Source organism: Bos grunniens, chromosome 11, assembly GCF_055505025.1.
Source record: "Bos grunniens cultivar Pamir isolate PY7600 chromosome 11, Bosgru_T2T1.0, whole genome shotgun sequence".
Classification (NCBI taxonomy): Eukaryota; Metazoa; Chordata; class Mammalia; order Artiodactyla; family Bovidae; genus Bos; species Bos grunniens.
In genome coordinates this window covers 81,340,444-81,357,428 of record NC_141175.1, presented here as the reverse complement: position 1 = coordinate 81,357,428, position 16,985 = coordinate 81,340,444, and the positions used below count along the sequence as shown (strand labels likewise).

Below are 16,985 nucleotides of genomic sequence, written 5' to 3'. Positions count from 1 at the left end.
GTTTTCAGGACTATTTGCAAGAGAGAAATGAGTTTTTAAAAACTATAAACCAGCTGACAATCTCTTGTACTCTCAGGCTAACTTCCTCAGTTTTCCTATTTTCCCAGTTAAAAATCTTCATTGATTAAAATAACTGGTACCACTTTTTTAAAATGTCCTTAATTCAAAAATCAATACCTAATTTTTAACCAACAGCTAAGAATTTTTAGAAAACAAATACAGTATATTTACCAATGTCTAAATATGCAGTTGTTAAGGTATTAGCAATGAGTATTTACAATAGGAGGACAGAAACTGTGTTCTAATCCAAGCACCACTGACGACTACATGTAGAACCTAAGACCATTCACTGACTCTCTGGGCTCTCAGTTCCTTCATTAATATAATGGGAGCTTCCAAAAAGGTACCTTTGATCCAAACAGTCTAAGAAAAGAGGGCCGGGAGACAAGAGTCCACTTTTCTACCAGTCTGAGATACAACTATGGAAAGAAATTACCTGAATTCTTCTTTCATGTTTACTAAGTAGTAAAATGTAGTAAACAATTCAAGTCTACATACTGTGATAGGTTGAGGGAAAAAAACTGACCTGATGAACCAACAAAGGTTTCAACGGGAGTACTCAAAGTATTTTCATATCTGTGTACAATGGACAATACTAATATGCCCAAGGGATTTTCATGGAATGATGCAGATTTTCTGTGGTTCAAAAAGACTAGGTTAAAGGTTACCTCTTGGAGCTTTCAGAACTGGAGGATACGCAAAGAGTTAATCAACTAACATATTGTTTTCCCAAAGATTTTTCTAAAAAGGATTTAGATACTTTTAGAGCCAGAAACAATTAGGGAAGACTTGTTTCACTATTTCCTTGAAACCAGAAGACAGCTATATATTTAAAACAAAATTGCAACATCAAAGTCTGCTAAAAGCACTTTTTTGTTGTTTGTGCACTTTGTTTGTCACCCAATGTCATACTAACAACCCTGCATCTCATTCTAAAGCACATTATACAGCAAGATAAAATGAAAAAGACCATTTTTTGTTTCCCCAAGGGGGAAGTACTTCTGTTAAAAGCATCTTTTTATGAGACTACTCTTTCTGAATTACCAATAATGCAAACCAAGGAATTAGATACTGTGCTCTAAAATTTAATATTTGTTCAATTCTTATTCATATCCTATAGACATCCCATGTGTACAGGGAAAAGCATGCTAAATGCTTAAACGTACTTAAGAACCTGGAAGATTGAACATTTCTGTCCTTCAATCAGTAGGCTGTCAGGCCATGAGCACTTATTTTGCAATAAAAGTTCTCTTGCCTTTCCTATTATTTTAACAGCTCAGTAAAGGAAAAATAGACTGGTCCAGAAAGAAAACGGTCTAGTTGTATGGTATATAACATTGACTTTAATAAGGCTAGATAAACTAATTTCAAACACTACATGTATGTAAAACCAAGAACTAAAGCGTTTTTTGAAGAACTTAAAAATGATGAACTATTTAAAGCCACAATCACAAGTTTGAAAAAAAAAAAAAAAAATCACACGTTTGAATACCAAGATTAGAGATGAAATAAGAAATGAAATTAAGATGAAAGAAATCCATTATGTTTGTCTTTTAAGCTTTTACCTAATACTTTACCATGGCTTAAACCAATTCTATTTCCCCATAAGGTTTAATAAGTATGTTTCCTCAAATAATTCAATTAAATGTGTACAGAAACTGTTATACTGGATATCTGAACCACTATATCTGTAAAAGGTAAAACCAAACCTTGAACATTTTTCTCCTTCTGATGTCCAACTAGCAATGGCCAAAAATAATGAGTTCTAATAGGAAAACCTTCTTCCTTCAAAGCCTTCATCAGCACTTTTGCCAAATCTGAAAGAGATACCATAAAATATATCAAAGCTACCTCAGCAAAACTTGCTTATGTGAGTTCTAATTATGAGAATACAGTACCGAATTTTTGAGCCACTAAAGCACACTGGAGTGTGAACTGCAAAGGCGACGTGTGCAGCTGGGCTTCCTTTAGCTTCTTACAGTAGTCTCTAAGCTGCTCTGGAGGCTAGAAAAGAAAGGCACTACACGTCAGTTCAATCTGCAAATATCCTACCATTTGACCTTCTGCCTTTGAGACAAAAGCAAAGTGTGAACCCCTCATCCTCTTTCTGCCCAAAACTCTTCCAACACAAAAACAAAGCTTTCTTACTATTTATATTAATAGTTGATCTAGTCTCATGTTCTTCTATTTTAAACAATCGTATTTCACTGCCGATTACACTGTCTACAAAGTAAAAATGGACTATTTGAATACCGTATTCACAGTCACACAATGTCGTAAAAAGAAACTGCCAAAGTCATTCAGACTGCTTTCCCTTGATATAGGACATGCTAATAAAATCTGCAATGCCGTATCTTCCAATTTTTCAGTGACTAAAAGCAAAATGAGGTTCATTGTATCTGGAAAAAAACAAAGACATCTTTTGTTACTGATTTAAACAAAATCTGTTACTGATTTCCCATTCATATCAACATCAAAAGACAAACTTATGAACTGCAAGTACCAAAAAGGATTTATCTGCCTAAATAATAAATACTTCCAAATCAAAATACTCCCATGTATTCACTAACTCAATTTTTTCAGTTTATTAAAGCTTTAGAAGAATTGTATGTTCATCTACCACAATACCCTATTGCTAGAGAATGTCCATTCCGTCATGTAAAAATACTTTTATTTTTAGAAAAATTATGAAAATAAAAACTTTAAAACTACCTGGAATATATCTTCTTTCATATGTAATTTTTTCCAAAATTTCTGGGACATATTGAGGATACCCAGCTTTACTGAAACTCAAGATAATTTGCAATAAATCACGATCCATAAGATAAAGATCAGACTTCTCCACTTTCTCCAGGGTCTAAAGGAAGGTCCAGAAATTAAAAGAACAAATGAGATGCAAAATTTTTTAAACTGAATCTAAATAAATTAAAATACCAAGATTTTAAAATTTTATATATATGGTACAGTGGTAAAGAACCTGCCTGCCAATGCAGGAGACTCAAAGAGGCATGGGTTCAATCCCTGGGTCAGGAAGATCCCCTAGAGTAGGAAATGGCAACTTGCTCTAGTATTCTTGCCTGGAAAATCCCATGGACAGAGGACCCTATCAGGCTACAGTCCATGGAGTTACAAAGAGTCAGAAACGACTGAGAGACTGAGGACACACACCATCTAAAGGTTTAAGACTTCTTTTGTAAAACAGAAAATATTCTGTTTCAGCAATAATTGTTACATCAGCAGCAAAGTACTGAACTACAGTAAGAATTCTCCTTCAAGACTATCTATAAGAGATATCATTAAAAACAGATATACACTATACTTTTCCATATCACACAAAATTCAAGAGTTTATACAAATGATTTAAAAGTATGTTTATTTATGTAAGTCACACCTGTTTAACATGGTCAATATCACCCTTCTCGGCATATGCATTCAATAGTGCTAGGTATGTGTCTGGACCAGGCTCAATTCCAGCCTCTTTCATTACTGTGAGAATATTTTCTGCATTCTCCATCTCTCTGTACATTAATTCAAAGAAAATAAAACAGATTACTATAATACTGCCAAATGTCATATCATTTAATCTACAATATATTACCTCTGCTTATTAAAAATTCTTAATTCTTAAGTACAAAGATTTAGAATAACATCAGAAAAGGAAAAATACATATTAGATATATATTATAAAAATGTATATGTATTAACATGTATTAAAAATACATATTAAACTAGTAATAGGTTTCCAAAATAATAAGGATCCTTAACATCTCAAATTTTTATAGCTAACTTTTCCAAAACCAAATTAAACCAATAATTACAGACATTAAAGAATGTGCCCTCTTCCATTGGGTATGTTATGACTCAAATCTATCTTTTTAGGAAAGAATAACATTTAGTAAAATATTCTTCAAAAATAAAAATATTTTCTAGGGCACTAGCAAAACAGTTAATAAACTTTACAAAATCAGTTACTTTGGATCAAGTTCAGTTTTTAAAACTGAAAACCTTCAAATAAAAATTTAATCAAACAGATAATTTAAGAATAACTTATATTAAGATGTGCATATTCTACCACATAGACTCAAAAGAGTTTTTTTAGAGTTAAACATAGTTTTAAGAATTTTCTACAATAGCTTCCTATAAATTAAACCTCACTTGAGAGTAAATCCCTAGGCTGAGCATTACCCAGATCTTGCATGCCCCGTGACAAGAGCACTGAATACTGCCTCTGTGACTGGAAGATCCTTAGTTTTCATAAATCCAAGAATCGTGCTGCAACAAAAGAGAAATAAAAATACTTCTTGGAAATACATGAAAAACACTTTTTACAATATGTGCACACAAAAATCCCACTCCCTGAAGTTGTATCAATAGTTTTCAAGTACATTTGTTAAAGATAGAGGGTAAATTTTAAAAATCTGATTGTTTCTTCTGTACTACTAATTAAGCTTCAAAAAGCATAAAGTTTAACAAGATTCATTTCATTAAAAATGAGATTGTACATTTCAATTTATTCCTTATTTCCTAAACCCTCCATCCAAAAGTAGGAATAAACTATCCATGAACAATGTCACAACTGATTTTATATAAAACGTGTGAAATAAAGAGAATATTATCAGTTTTATAAATGAATACAATGTAAATGGTTACCAACATTTGTTTTTGGAAACAGCAATTTAACGAACAAAAAAAGTAAAACCAGCTTTTAACCCAACAATTTTAAATTTCTGCTCCAGTAAATTATATTTAATTAAAATAGTAATCTTCAATTAATTAGCTTTCCCCTTTTACACAATTTAGTATTTTATCTAAGTCATATGACCAAATTCGCTAGGCTAAAATCCTTCTAAAATAATTTTCTAATTAAAAAAAAAAAATGACTATATTCTAGATCTACAAGACGTACATATTTGTTTGCTTAAACATGCATTTATAATACCTGGCACCTTCAATATCTCCCATATTACAATAAGCAGCAATCAACCTTTGGTATGTCACCTGTCAAAGAAATGGGCCAGTAAATACTTTTTAATAATTTTTTTTCTTGGTTAAAAATAAAAGTTGATATGACCAATAAACACATCTGTAATAGCAACTACTTACTCGATTTGGTTGAACGTTTCCTTTTTCCATTTTTGCCAAGAAGTCAGTTGGTGAAAATTTATGCTCATTTTGAAGGTAGACTTTAAGCAAAGCATTATAGTGACTTACATCATACACAGTACCTACAAGTGAAATTTATATAAAATTTTTAGAAAAGTCATACCCTTTATCACAACTAAAATATGTGCACTTAAATGTAACAAAAAGGGTAAAATGATCAATTCAGAATTTTACCCCATATTTAGACCCATCCATGTAGAAATCCTGTCAGAACAGAGTAAACTAAGTATACAAGAGTAACTATTGAATTAAGGGACAGTTACATGCAACCATCTATTCAAGTATTAAAAGGCCTCTTACTTATGAAGCATAGTATTCCCTTCCAATCAGAAATTGCTTCCTCTAGTGCGCATTTTCCTCTAATTTTCCTCTAGAAAAAATAGTTCCTCTAGTATGTTGGAAAAGCTGAAAATACTGCTCAAAATCCAGGTAAGTGACATCTACTGTGGTTTTTCAGGAAGATTTTATGGTCAAGATAAAAGTTAACGTAACTCTGCTGCTAAGTCGCTTCAGTCGTGTCCGACTCTGCGACCCCACAGACGGTAGCCCGCCAGGCCCCGCCATCCCTGGGATTCTCCAGGCAAGAACACTGGAGTGGGTTGCCATTTCCTTCTCCAATGCATGAAAGTGAAAGTGAAAGTGAAGTCGCTCAGTAAGTGTCTGACTCTTAGTGACCCCATGGACTGTAGCCCACCAGGCTCCTCCGTCCATGGGATTTTCCAGGCAAGAGTACCGGAGTAGGGTGCCATCACCTTCTCCGACAAAACTCTACTAGGTTTCATTTCTTTATTTCTGTCACAATAACATAGTTCTGCAGATGACAAAAATATTTCTGTGAATTTCATTAAAAATGTTATCTGCATACTTACTATTACGTCTAGTTAATTTCATGGGTCATTTCTCGAAGAGAATTTTTAAAAAAAAATAAATACTGTTATCTTTCATAGAGTGAATTGAGAAAGTCTTTAACTGTCTAAAATTTACATTAAAAACTCAAAGTTTAGGGACATCATCCTAAAGCATCCTACTTTAACAATAAAAAGCTATAAAACAGCTTGTCCTTATGTATCTTACCATATACCTGTATACCTTTAATACTATCTCATGGCTCTGGCTGTACTGTCCATTACTTTTAATGTTACAATATCATGTTCTTGTTCAATCTCATTATGTAATAATTTTACAAATTATCATCAACTTACTTTGTTCAAACTCAAAAGAATATTCTAAAACATTACTATTTTAGATAGAAGCCAGGTTTCTTGCTAGATTAGCACTCACTCATCCACTGGTGTGATCTGGACAATTATTTTCTCCTCCATGGACTGCCTTGTGCTTGCCCACAGTAAAGGTCTGACACTTTTCTGTCATTTCACAAGCCTTTTATGTGCAGTTATGTTTATTAGCTTGGCATTCTACTGTTCAAGAAAAACATAGAGACCTGAAGATGTCATTATATAGCTCCCTTCATCAAGATTATGTAATTGTATTAAATGTGGACCTGCCCTAATACTAAAAAACATGTTTGTGCTTTTTTGTGCAGAGCAGTTTTTATCCCTACCTTTGTCTCTAAATCAGAGCTCTAGTAGTCAAAGTTTTTTGCAGTTTCAAATAAATTAATAGGCTTTGTAAGAAAACAGTTTTATTAAAAAAAAAAATTACATCTATCCTTTTCCAAAATGTGATTATTATCTTAGAGAATTTTTTTTAAGTTAAGACTTGACTGACTGACTATAGAGTGGACCTGGGTGTCTGGGGAACACCGGTCCAAGCCTTTCACAATAAACTTTACTGAGCCTTTCAAAACTGAACCATGCTAAAGTCTCACTATTTAATGAAGTAGAATTTAAATTTTTTTGAAGTTCATTTTCCACAATTTCAATTACTATTACTTTAGTACCCAACATATGCAAAACACTGGAAGGTTCATGATGAAGATTCAAATATGAATAAGATCATCAGCTGCCTAGAGAAGAGTATCTATTAATATTAAAAAGACAAATTGACAACTCTAATGCAGGCAACCGATGAGATACACATTGGGACTGCAAGTAAAAGTCTAGATTGGAGGGATTTAAATTATAGCTTGAAAAATGGATTGCTTTCAAGAGTAAGAAAAAAGAACACTCCAAAAGAGGTGAAACGACTTGAACAAAAAAACTTAAGGAGACATATATTATCAGAATGGGGCCAAGAATACACCAGAAGTAATTCTATTTTTAAAAATTTAACATGCGGCAACACTGAAATGAGAGCCTACCATTTCCAGTGTTTCCTCCAGAATCCCCTGTACTCTGGAAAACTCAGTTCCAGTCTCAGCTCTTTCACAGCTCGTTTTGTAACTTTGGACATGTTATCTAAGCTAAAAAAAAGTCTCTTATAGCTTGGGACTTCCCTGGTGATGCAGTGGTTAAGACGCCGTATTTCAAGGCAACGGGCGTAGGCTCTATCCCTGGTCGAGGAACTAAGACGCCACATGCTGTGTGACAAGACTTTTACAGCTTTAAACGTCTGCAAACAAGTCACAGGTGCAACCTACCAGGTTTCTAACAATGTTAATTCAACAACTACTTAACAAGTATAGTGAGTTCAAAGCACTGGTCTACTGGCAAAGAGAAGAAGATACTATGAATTTTAGTCTCACAAAGGATATACGGTGTAGAGGAAAGGTATTTGTGAGAAGCTCAATTAGAAAACACTACATGTCTTTCTATTGAGGTATTAAATGTCGTACTACTGTGTAAGGGCTCTTTTCTATTTGAGAATATAACCCATTCTCACAAATACTTCTAGTTCAACATGCGTCTTTAAATTATGTGACTGACATATAGACATATATAGTTTGTGAAGATTTTCTTAAATCAGGAATGAACATTGAATTTTATCAAATTATCTTTTACACGATTTTATTTTTTGAATAGGTACTATGTTCACAGTCCCAAATTGAAAACGTATAAAAAGATATTGGAATTCCCAGGCAAGAATACTGGAGTAGGTTGCCATTTCCTCCTCCAGGGGATCATTCCCACTCAAGGATCAAATCCAGGTCTCCTAATTGCCAGGTGGATTCTTTACCACTGAGCCACCTGGGAAGCCAGAGTCATCGACTATAGTTTAATTTTAAAAGAAAAAAGTATGGTAAAAATTATAGCTAGTGTATACTACCCTTCCAGAAACATTTTATTATACGCACAGACACATATAAACATTTTTCTTCACAATGGTAGCCAACTATACATCCTGTTCTGCATCTTAATTTTTAACTATACTTTGGAAACACACATTAGTATATGAAGAACTCCTTTTTTTTTATGGTTGCACCATATTCCATTTTATAGACACTCTAATTTATTTAACCAATACCCCTAGTGAGGGACATTAGAGTTGGTTCCAAATTCTTACCATTGCAAACAAGCTACAATGAAGAATATCCTTTTGCACATGTGAGTATATCTATCTAAATTCTAACAAATGGTCTATGTTGTATACCTGAAGTTAAAATAATTTGTAAATCAAGTATACCTCAAAAGACATTTTTAAAAAATAAAACATATTAAAACACTGAAATGCTTGATATGTCAATAAATTTTAACAAACAGAACTACTTGGTCAAACAGTATGTGCATTTGTAACTTTGACAGACCAAATGTCTATTTTGTTCTTTTTAACTTACTTGTAAAGTATTACTTGTTATGAAAAATTACTTTATTCTTAATGCCCCTAGATGTCACTATAACTCACCAAATAAGTCATATCACACAAGAAAAATATGAATCAAGTAAACCCCTTCATAAAACTGAATGACATTTATGCACAGAAATTCTTTTTTTACTACAAGAAAAAAATACCCACACCCTTTATACACATCATATATTCAAACAATCATACCCAATTTCTGAAGTTCATCCCATATCTTATGAGCAAATTCTGTTCTCTCAGAGAGCTTTAGTTCAGGCAAGAGAGACCCACAGCTGCGCAGTAGTAGCAAGGCTTGATTACCACCCGGGCTACCTATGAAAACAGGTTGATGGTTAATGTTTAACACCGTACCCTGTATCATACAGATAAACCTAAACTGAAATCTGTAAATACTTAAAAATGTCCTGCCTCACTAAAGATAATATTAAAAGGGTCCTAATCAGAAAAATCCTATCTCAATCATCAGGTATCATTTAAAACGTTAGTAAAAGTTTTAAAAATTGGTCTGCTTTCTTAGGGAAGCTAAGGTTAGAGATCTATACAATCTGTAAGACTACAGAGTACATAAATACAAAGGAGCTAATTTATATGCACTACTTCTTGCAACTGAAAGGCTATGGTTCTCAGTATCTTATGCAAATAGTACAAAGCAGCCCAATTAAAATCCATGAATATTCAATTTAGGTTTACAATCCCTTACAAACACTAACTTCCTTCTCCCTTAAGCCACCTGTCCCTGAAAGCTGATTTCAAAACAAAAATAAACCACTTATTGCCAAAATTCTGTTCATATAAAGTATCCAGAATAAGCAAACCTTTAAGAAAGTACGCTAGCGGTTGTCTAGGGCTAGAAGGGATGCGGGTTTGAGGGCTGATGTTTAGCGGTGTGGAGGTTTCTTTTGGGGGTGATAGAAATGTTCTAAAATTGACTGCTGTGATAGCCATGTAACTCAATAAATCAAAGGCAGAAAATGATAAAAACTGTCTTTAAATGCCAGTTATTACTGATACTTCTTTGGTATTCCTCATCATTAGATTCTATAGCTTCTTAATGTGACTGAAATCATGGATGAGCTTTAGAAAGCTGGTGAACAGTCTCAAAACTATACACAAAATTATACGTATGGCTTGCGTGCAGGATTTTGTGTGAGCCTGTGTGGTCAGGTTTTTTTTCGGGGGTGGGTGGGAGAGGGGCTGAAGGCCTGTAAGTTTCTATCGTATTATCAAAGTTACATAAGTGACTCGAATGTTAACAGCTAAGTGAAAATGAAAGTGAAATAATGATTATCAGTCTTCAGTCTTTCTGAAAATTTTCATATGTGACCATCTTAGGGAAAGCAGACACTATGCAAGAGAAGATAAAAACTAGTATCTTCCAAGAAAATTTACCACTGAAAGTGATTCTTTTATAAACTGTGGGAAAAGATAATTTTTATTTGCTGATTTTGAAATAAACATGCAAAACAAAATGTTTCACTCAAAACTTTGCTCTGTTGAGTTGGGGGGAAAAAAAAAAATCACAACCATAAAATCACAAATAGAAAATGACAAAATTTAAAGTACCAAATAATGTGCTCTGTAATGAGCTTACCATCAAACCAGAATTTAAGTTCAACTTTTTGAATAGATAATCTTGAAATACCTGAATGACAGGTGTTATCAAAGACTTTTTGTAGAAGAGTCTTAGGGATGCGGCCAGTTCTTCGGACAGAATTATCTAGCCTCATTAAAGCCCAATCAAATTGGCTGGCATTCCTTCTATGAGAAGAGGTGGGCTCCTCCTGAAGATCATTCTTTTTTTCAGCAGCAATGGAATGTAGCCTAGCTTGGCTCAGTAGACCTCTACAAAATGAAACACAATTAGTAATAAACTATGTCAACTACTATCCACATAGGTCATCTTTGTGAGTAAAATTTATACAAAGCTTTTTTATTAGTTACTAAATACCTAAATTCATAGCATAATAGCAAAAATGTCCAGAAGTATAAATTGGTAGGGAAGAAAGTTTTGACCTTTGCTTTAAATAAAATTACAAGCACATAAATTGTATACAAAGTAACCTCTTGAATAACTGTCTGACAATGTCTCTTGATAACCTCCCACATGGAATCATCTCAAACTAAGACAATATGGTATGTTTTTAAATCTCCCTTATCCAAAACCAAGTTAATGAAGAAAAATGAAGATTATGCTACAAAGCTCTTCTAACCTCTACAAATGAACAAGAGATCTAAAATATACCTAAAATTCTGAAGAATTCTAAAGCACTCTGAACATTTTCTAGGTGCAGATATTGAATTATTAATAAGACCCATTTCCAAGATAAAAGTATGTAGTTTTTTATCATTAATGACAAAAGTATTCCCCATCTTTCTAAATAAATCTAAAACATTTAAGTAAAAAAAAAAAAAAGTTAATACATTAAGGTCAGACTAGCTTATGTGTTTACAAAAAGCAAACAACCCTTAAACCATTTATTTTAATAAAGCAGGTCCAACATGCAGGCCAAAACATGAAATCAGAGGCATTTCACACTGTAGAAACACAGGCTGTACCTGACTTACAAACATGAAACAGAAATAATCCTTATGTGTGAAGGAAGCCCTGTCATGTATCTTTGAATGAGAGCTTCCCATACAGTCAAATCTCACATAAAATCATCTAATTTGCAGAGATTTACACATTTACCCCCAAATATCTTAGACTTTTCAGAAGTAGTCAGTAAGTGTAACTAAAGAATACACACTAAGCAAATATTAACTAAGTAATAATGTAAAAACACTCTACTTATTTTTTTAATTTAAATGTATTTATTTTAATTAGAGGCTAATTACATTATTGTATTGGTTTTGCCATACATCAAAAAACACTCGTTAATTCAAGAAAGCCCTTACGATAACAATCAAGTTTTTTTTAACATGTCACATTTTTTTTTTTTTTTTTACCACAGTCAATTAGAGGATGAGATGGTTGGATGGCATCACCAACTCAATGGACAAGTTTGAGCAAGCTCTGGGAGTTGGTGATGGACAGGGAAGCTTGGTGTGCTCCAGTCCATGGGGTTGCAAAGAGTCAGACACGACTGAACAACTGAACTGAACAGTCAATTACCAAAGTAAATACATACTCATGAGTTTAAAAATAAAATTGTTCACTTCTTATGTTATTAACCTGAAAAACCAATCACAAAACTTAATGTTACATAATGTTAAAGAAAGTAACACCAGTAGTTTCACAAGTTTATGCATAACACAGGCAGTAATCGATACCCAACTAGAAATTCTACCACTGGGACCCGGGACAAGACACAACCACTCTGGCCATCAATGATTCCACCAATGTAAAACAGCAGACTGGAAAACAACGGAAAAAATCAGAATACTAACTAAAAACAACGTCATCTTGCTTAATTAGGAAATCTAATGATCAGCACTTGTAGACGGCTAATTGATTAAAGTTAGTTAAATGAACTGTATTAATACTAGATTTTTACCTATGAACCACAGAAGATACACTGCTACATATTGCTACATATATTTATCCCTTACTTTCAAAAGTTTTATTGGCTGTTTTATCTACGAGATCAGTTATTAATAACCTATCCCCATGTTAGTCAGGCAAACACAAAATATTTTAAATCACCCAGAACAATGTGTCAGGTTCAGGTGAGTGTAAAATACTGCTCACCAATGAAAGCTAAATAAGAGATTTCAAAATCATAGTGAAGGGACTTCCTTGGTGGTTCAGTGGCTAAGACTCTGTGTTCCCAAAGCAGGGAACATGGGTTCGTTCCCTGGTCAGGGAAACTAGATCCCACATGCTGCAACTAAGATCGAAGACCCTGTCTGTGTGCCCCAAGTAGCCAAATAAATAAAAATAAATCTTTTAAAAATCGGGGCTTTCCCTGGTGGTCCAGTGGCTAACACTCCGTGCTCCCAAGGCAGGGGGCCTGGGTTCGATCCCTGGTCAGGGATCTAGATCCCACATGCCACAGTTAAAGACCCAGAGTGCTGCAACTAAGACCTGGAGCAGCCAAATAAATAAAAATAAACAGTTCTTAAAAATTGTAGTGAAGTGTAGTATTTGTCAATTTTTTTTTATACAACCCAAATCTGATAACTGTTGAGGGGCATAAAAATAAAATCTCTACTCAAAATGCAGTTTTAACATGTAACATCAAACAAACAAAATTCAGGCAGAAAACAGAGATGTTAATAAACCAGCACAGCAGACTGAACATTCTAAAGCTATTTTTTTTCTCACAAATCTTTAACGCTGTCAAATCTCTTTCACGTGTAAGTGTGTTTAGCTGTATTTAGTTAAGTCAAAATATGACTCTACTATAAAATAAACTGAGGAGAAGGGTTACATATTTAAACCAAAGGATTCTTCATTATTCAAAAGGATTCTCCAGTGTTTCCTCGTAGGACTGCGTTTTCTATCTTTTTTTATTTGAGTCACAATTTATTTTCAAATTCACTTGAACACACCCTGAAAGAAAAAGAATTCTGTAGCTAGGGCTTCCAGGTGGTGCAGTGGTAAAGAACCTGTATGCAATGCAGAAGATGCAAGAGACACGGGTTCGATCCCTGGGCTGGGAAGATCCCCTGGAGGAGGAAATGGTAACCCACTCCAGTATTCTTGCCTGGAAAATTCCATGGAGAGAGAAGCCTGGCAGTCCATCATGGGGTCACAAACAGTCAGACATGACTGTGCAACTGGGCACGCATGCAGTCTAGAACAACAGGTATGTTGTAACAGAAAGGAAAGAACACGTGCAGGGATTAAGGTGGGTCCACGGCAAGGCAGGAACCTACACATCTGGCCTGCACCAGCTGAAATGCCCTGCTCCAAATCCTGATGACCCAGTGACATAAACACATAAGGGAAAAGCATTTCATCATGCCACTCATGTCATATATGGCTCCTTTATATTTTTTAAGTTAAAACTTCTCAGGTTCCTCCTGAGACTCCAGCACTCACTACTAACATCCAGGTTACCACTGAATTTTCTGACAAAATCTGGCACTTAAAAAGTAATTTTTCTCAGGTTGTTGTTTTTTTTTTTTGCCTTTGTTTTTTACTAATTGCTGCTAGTGATTTTTGACCCTTTAGTGCAAAAACAATGATTTTATAGTTGAACAACCATATTTCAAAAACGTACAAGGGCTAGATTATTATTAGACTGATTACTATTAGCCTATTATATATAGGCTTCCATTGGACTCCCCTATTAAGCCTGTCACTTTTTAAAATATCTTACTTTTTCACAGCATTTTTAAGTTTACAGAAAAACTGTTCAGAAAGTACAGAGTTACCATATATTATATCCTTTTTCCCCTTGACCCGATTTCCTCTATCAGCATTCTGTATTCGTGTGATATATTTGTTACAAATGATGACCAATAGTTTACAACAGGGTTCACTCTGTGTGTGTACATATCCATGCTATGGGTTTTGACAATTACATGACATGCATTACAGAACCACAAAATAGTTCCACTGCATTACAAATGCCCTGTGTCTAACCTGCTCCTTCTCTCCCCCTCCTCCTGAACCACTTTTCACTGGTCCTGTTTTGCCTTTTCTGAAATGTGGATAGTCTTTTCCAGATTGGCTTCTTTCACCTAGCAACATACATTTAAGATTCCTCTGTGTGTTTTCATGGCTTGATAGTTCATTTCTTTTTAGCATTGAGTAACATTTCCTTGTACGGCTATACCACCATTTGTTCTCAGTTCACCTACAGAAGGACACATTAAGTTGCTTTCAATTTGGGGCCACTATATTGGGCTTCCCTGGTGGTTCAGACAGTAAAGAATCTGCCTGCAATGCAGGAGACCAGGGTTTGATCCCTGGGTCGGGAAGATCCCCTTGAGAACGGAATGGCTACCCAACTCCAGTATTCTTGCCTGGAAAATCCCAAGGACAGAGAACCCTGGCCGGCTACAGTCCATGGGGTCCCAGGGTTGGGCACAACTTCCACTTTCACGAACAAAGCTACTGTAAACATTTGTGTGCGGGTTTTGTGTGGACAGGAATAGAATCCTGGTCTCCTGATTGCAGACGGATTCTTTATCGTCTGAGCCACCAGGGAAGCCAAGTAAGTATTAATAAACCTGATAATCAATTAAATTTAAAAAAAAAAAAAAACAAAACTCACCAGTCATGTTAAGTTCTACTAATGAAGTAAACAAGGGACTTTCAAGAAAGAATAACAGCACAGTTCTACTTTGGATTAAATGTACCAAGATGACACTCAAATTTCTAAACTAAGGATGAAAAAAAACCAGCCATACAGACAGCAGAGGATGAGTATTCTCAGCAAACGAGAGTAGTAGATAGACCAAGCAAGTCAACAACAGATGGAATGATACTGGAGAGGAAGGCTGATCTAGACATGGAAGATGAGTATTCTCAGCAAATTAGAACAGTCGGCAGACCAAGCAAGTGAACAATAGATGGAATGATAACTGGAGAGGCAGGCTGGGCTAGACATGGAGGACTGTGAAAGTAAGGGGTCTGGATTTTATTCTAGGTACAGATGTCATCTCAAGTACAAAACTGTATCAGAACTCTACTGAAGGTTTTTAGGGTTCTGATACAGGGGTTGTGGTATGATCTACGTCTGTTTTGAAAAGATCAGTCTAGCTGTGGTGGAGAATAAATTAGAGGGCAATAAGAATAAACAGATACCATTTTAGGATGCTGTTACAGTAGTCCAGGTGAGAGACGGACAGAAACTTAGGGTGGGCAGTGGAGATGGCAAAGAAGCACATACCACTGACACCCCCATCTAATTTCGCTACATATTCCAGGCAACAAGTCTTGCCAGTACAATTTGTTAATTTTCACTCCCATGTAAGAGAGAAAAATTCAGGTATTAATAAAAGTACCCTGCTGCTGCTGCTAAGTCGCTTCAGTCGTGTCCAACTCTGTGCGACCCCACAGATGGCAGCCAACCAGGCTCCCCCATCCCCGGGATTCTCCAGGCAAGAACACTGGAGTGGGTTGCCATTTCCTTCTCCAAAGCATGAAAGTGAAAAGTGAAAGTCAAGTCTAGAGAGACTTAATTTATCCTCTGCCTATTATGTATCAATTTTAGAGACAAAAACAGAAGGCTTCATGGCATAGTAGAAACACCAGCTTTAAGAGCATGGGCTTGAGTCCTGCAGACTGACCTGAATTCAGGCTCTGAATTCTAAGATGTGTAACTTTGACCAAGTTATCACAACTCTAAGCCTGTAAAATTTCAGAGATAACAGCATTTACCAAACAGGAATCAATGTAAAAAGACAAAATTAACGCAATGTTTCCCAAAATGTTGCACTTCTGTTAACAGAATGTTCCATTGGTACCCAATGTTTTTGGATACCAAGTAGACAAAGACCTAATTCTGCAGCTTTATTTACTTAAGTAAGTATTCTGAAATAACTATTGCATCAAGCTCTTTATTTTTCTAATATTCTTGCTGAAAACAAAATTAAGTTATAGCAAGATCAAACCAGTCAGTCCTAAAGGAAATCAACCCTGAATGTTCACTGGAAGGACCGATGCTGAAGTGAAGCTCCAATACTTTGCCATCTTATGTGAAGAGCAGACTTATCAGAAAAGACCTTGATGCTGGGAAAGACTGAAGGCAGGAGGAGAAGAGGACAACAGAGGATGAGATGGTTGGATGGCATCACCGACTCGATGAACATGAGTTTGAGCAAGCTCTGGACAATAATGAAGGACAGGGAGGCCTGGCGTGCTGCAGTTCATGCGGTCAAAAAGAGTCGGACACAATTTAGTGACTGAACAACAACTCAATTTATCTGACTGATCTTTTAAAAAAATCTTTTGTAAAGCTGTCACAATGAACTTTTCCCCTGCACTATTTTCTCCCTGAATTTTGCAAGACCTCATTTCTCCAGAAAGTCTTGCCCAGTTAAGCTGTTCCCCCAAACACTGCTTTGTTTTATGGTAAGTAACAGAATTTTAGAATAAAAAAGTCACTTGCAGCCCTTCTACACTTGATAACAGTCTCCTGGCTTGAAATGCCAATGCCATTCCTATCCAC

The 16,985-nt window shown here is 35.1% G+C and overlaps 1 protein-coding gene across 3 annotated transcripts in view; it reads right to left on the bottom strand.

Annotated features, from left to right (window-relative positions):
* The window catches only part of LRPPRC (leucine rich pentatricopeptide repeat containing), a 99,379-nt gene that overhangs the window by 76,882 nt on the left and 5,512 nt on the right, over nt 1–16,985 (bottom strand). For all 3 annotated transcript variants that reach the window (XM_086327197.1, XM_086327198.1, XM_086327199.1), the window contains exons 2-11: nt 10,565–10,764; nt 9,112–9,234; nt 5,164–5,285; nt 5,000–5,058; nt 4,246–4,332; nt 3,452–3,578; nt 2,773–2,917; nt 2,314–2,459; nt 1,959–2,064; nt 1,770–1,877 (exon numbers count right to left, since the gene is read on the bottom strand). In XM_086327197.1, coding sequence (XP_086183323.1) covers nt 1,770–1,877; nt 1,959–2,064; nt 2,314–2,459; nt 2,773–2,917; nt 3,452–3,578; nt 4,246–4,332; nt 5,000–5,058; nt 5,164–5,285; nt 9,112–9,234; nt 10,565–10,764 — 1,223 coding nt within the window. The remainder of the gene's footprint in view (nt 1–1,769; nt 1,878–1,958; nt 2,065–2,313; nt 2,460–2,772; nt 2,918–3,451; nt 3,579–4,245; nt 4,333–4,999; nt 5,059–5,163; nt 5,286–9,111; nt 9,235–10,564; nt 10,765–16,985) is intronic.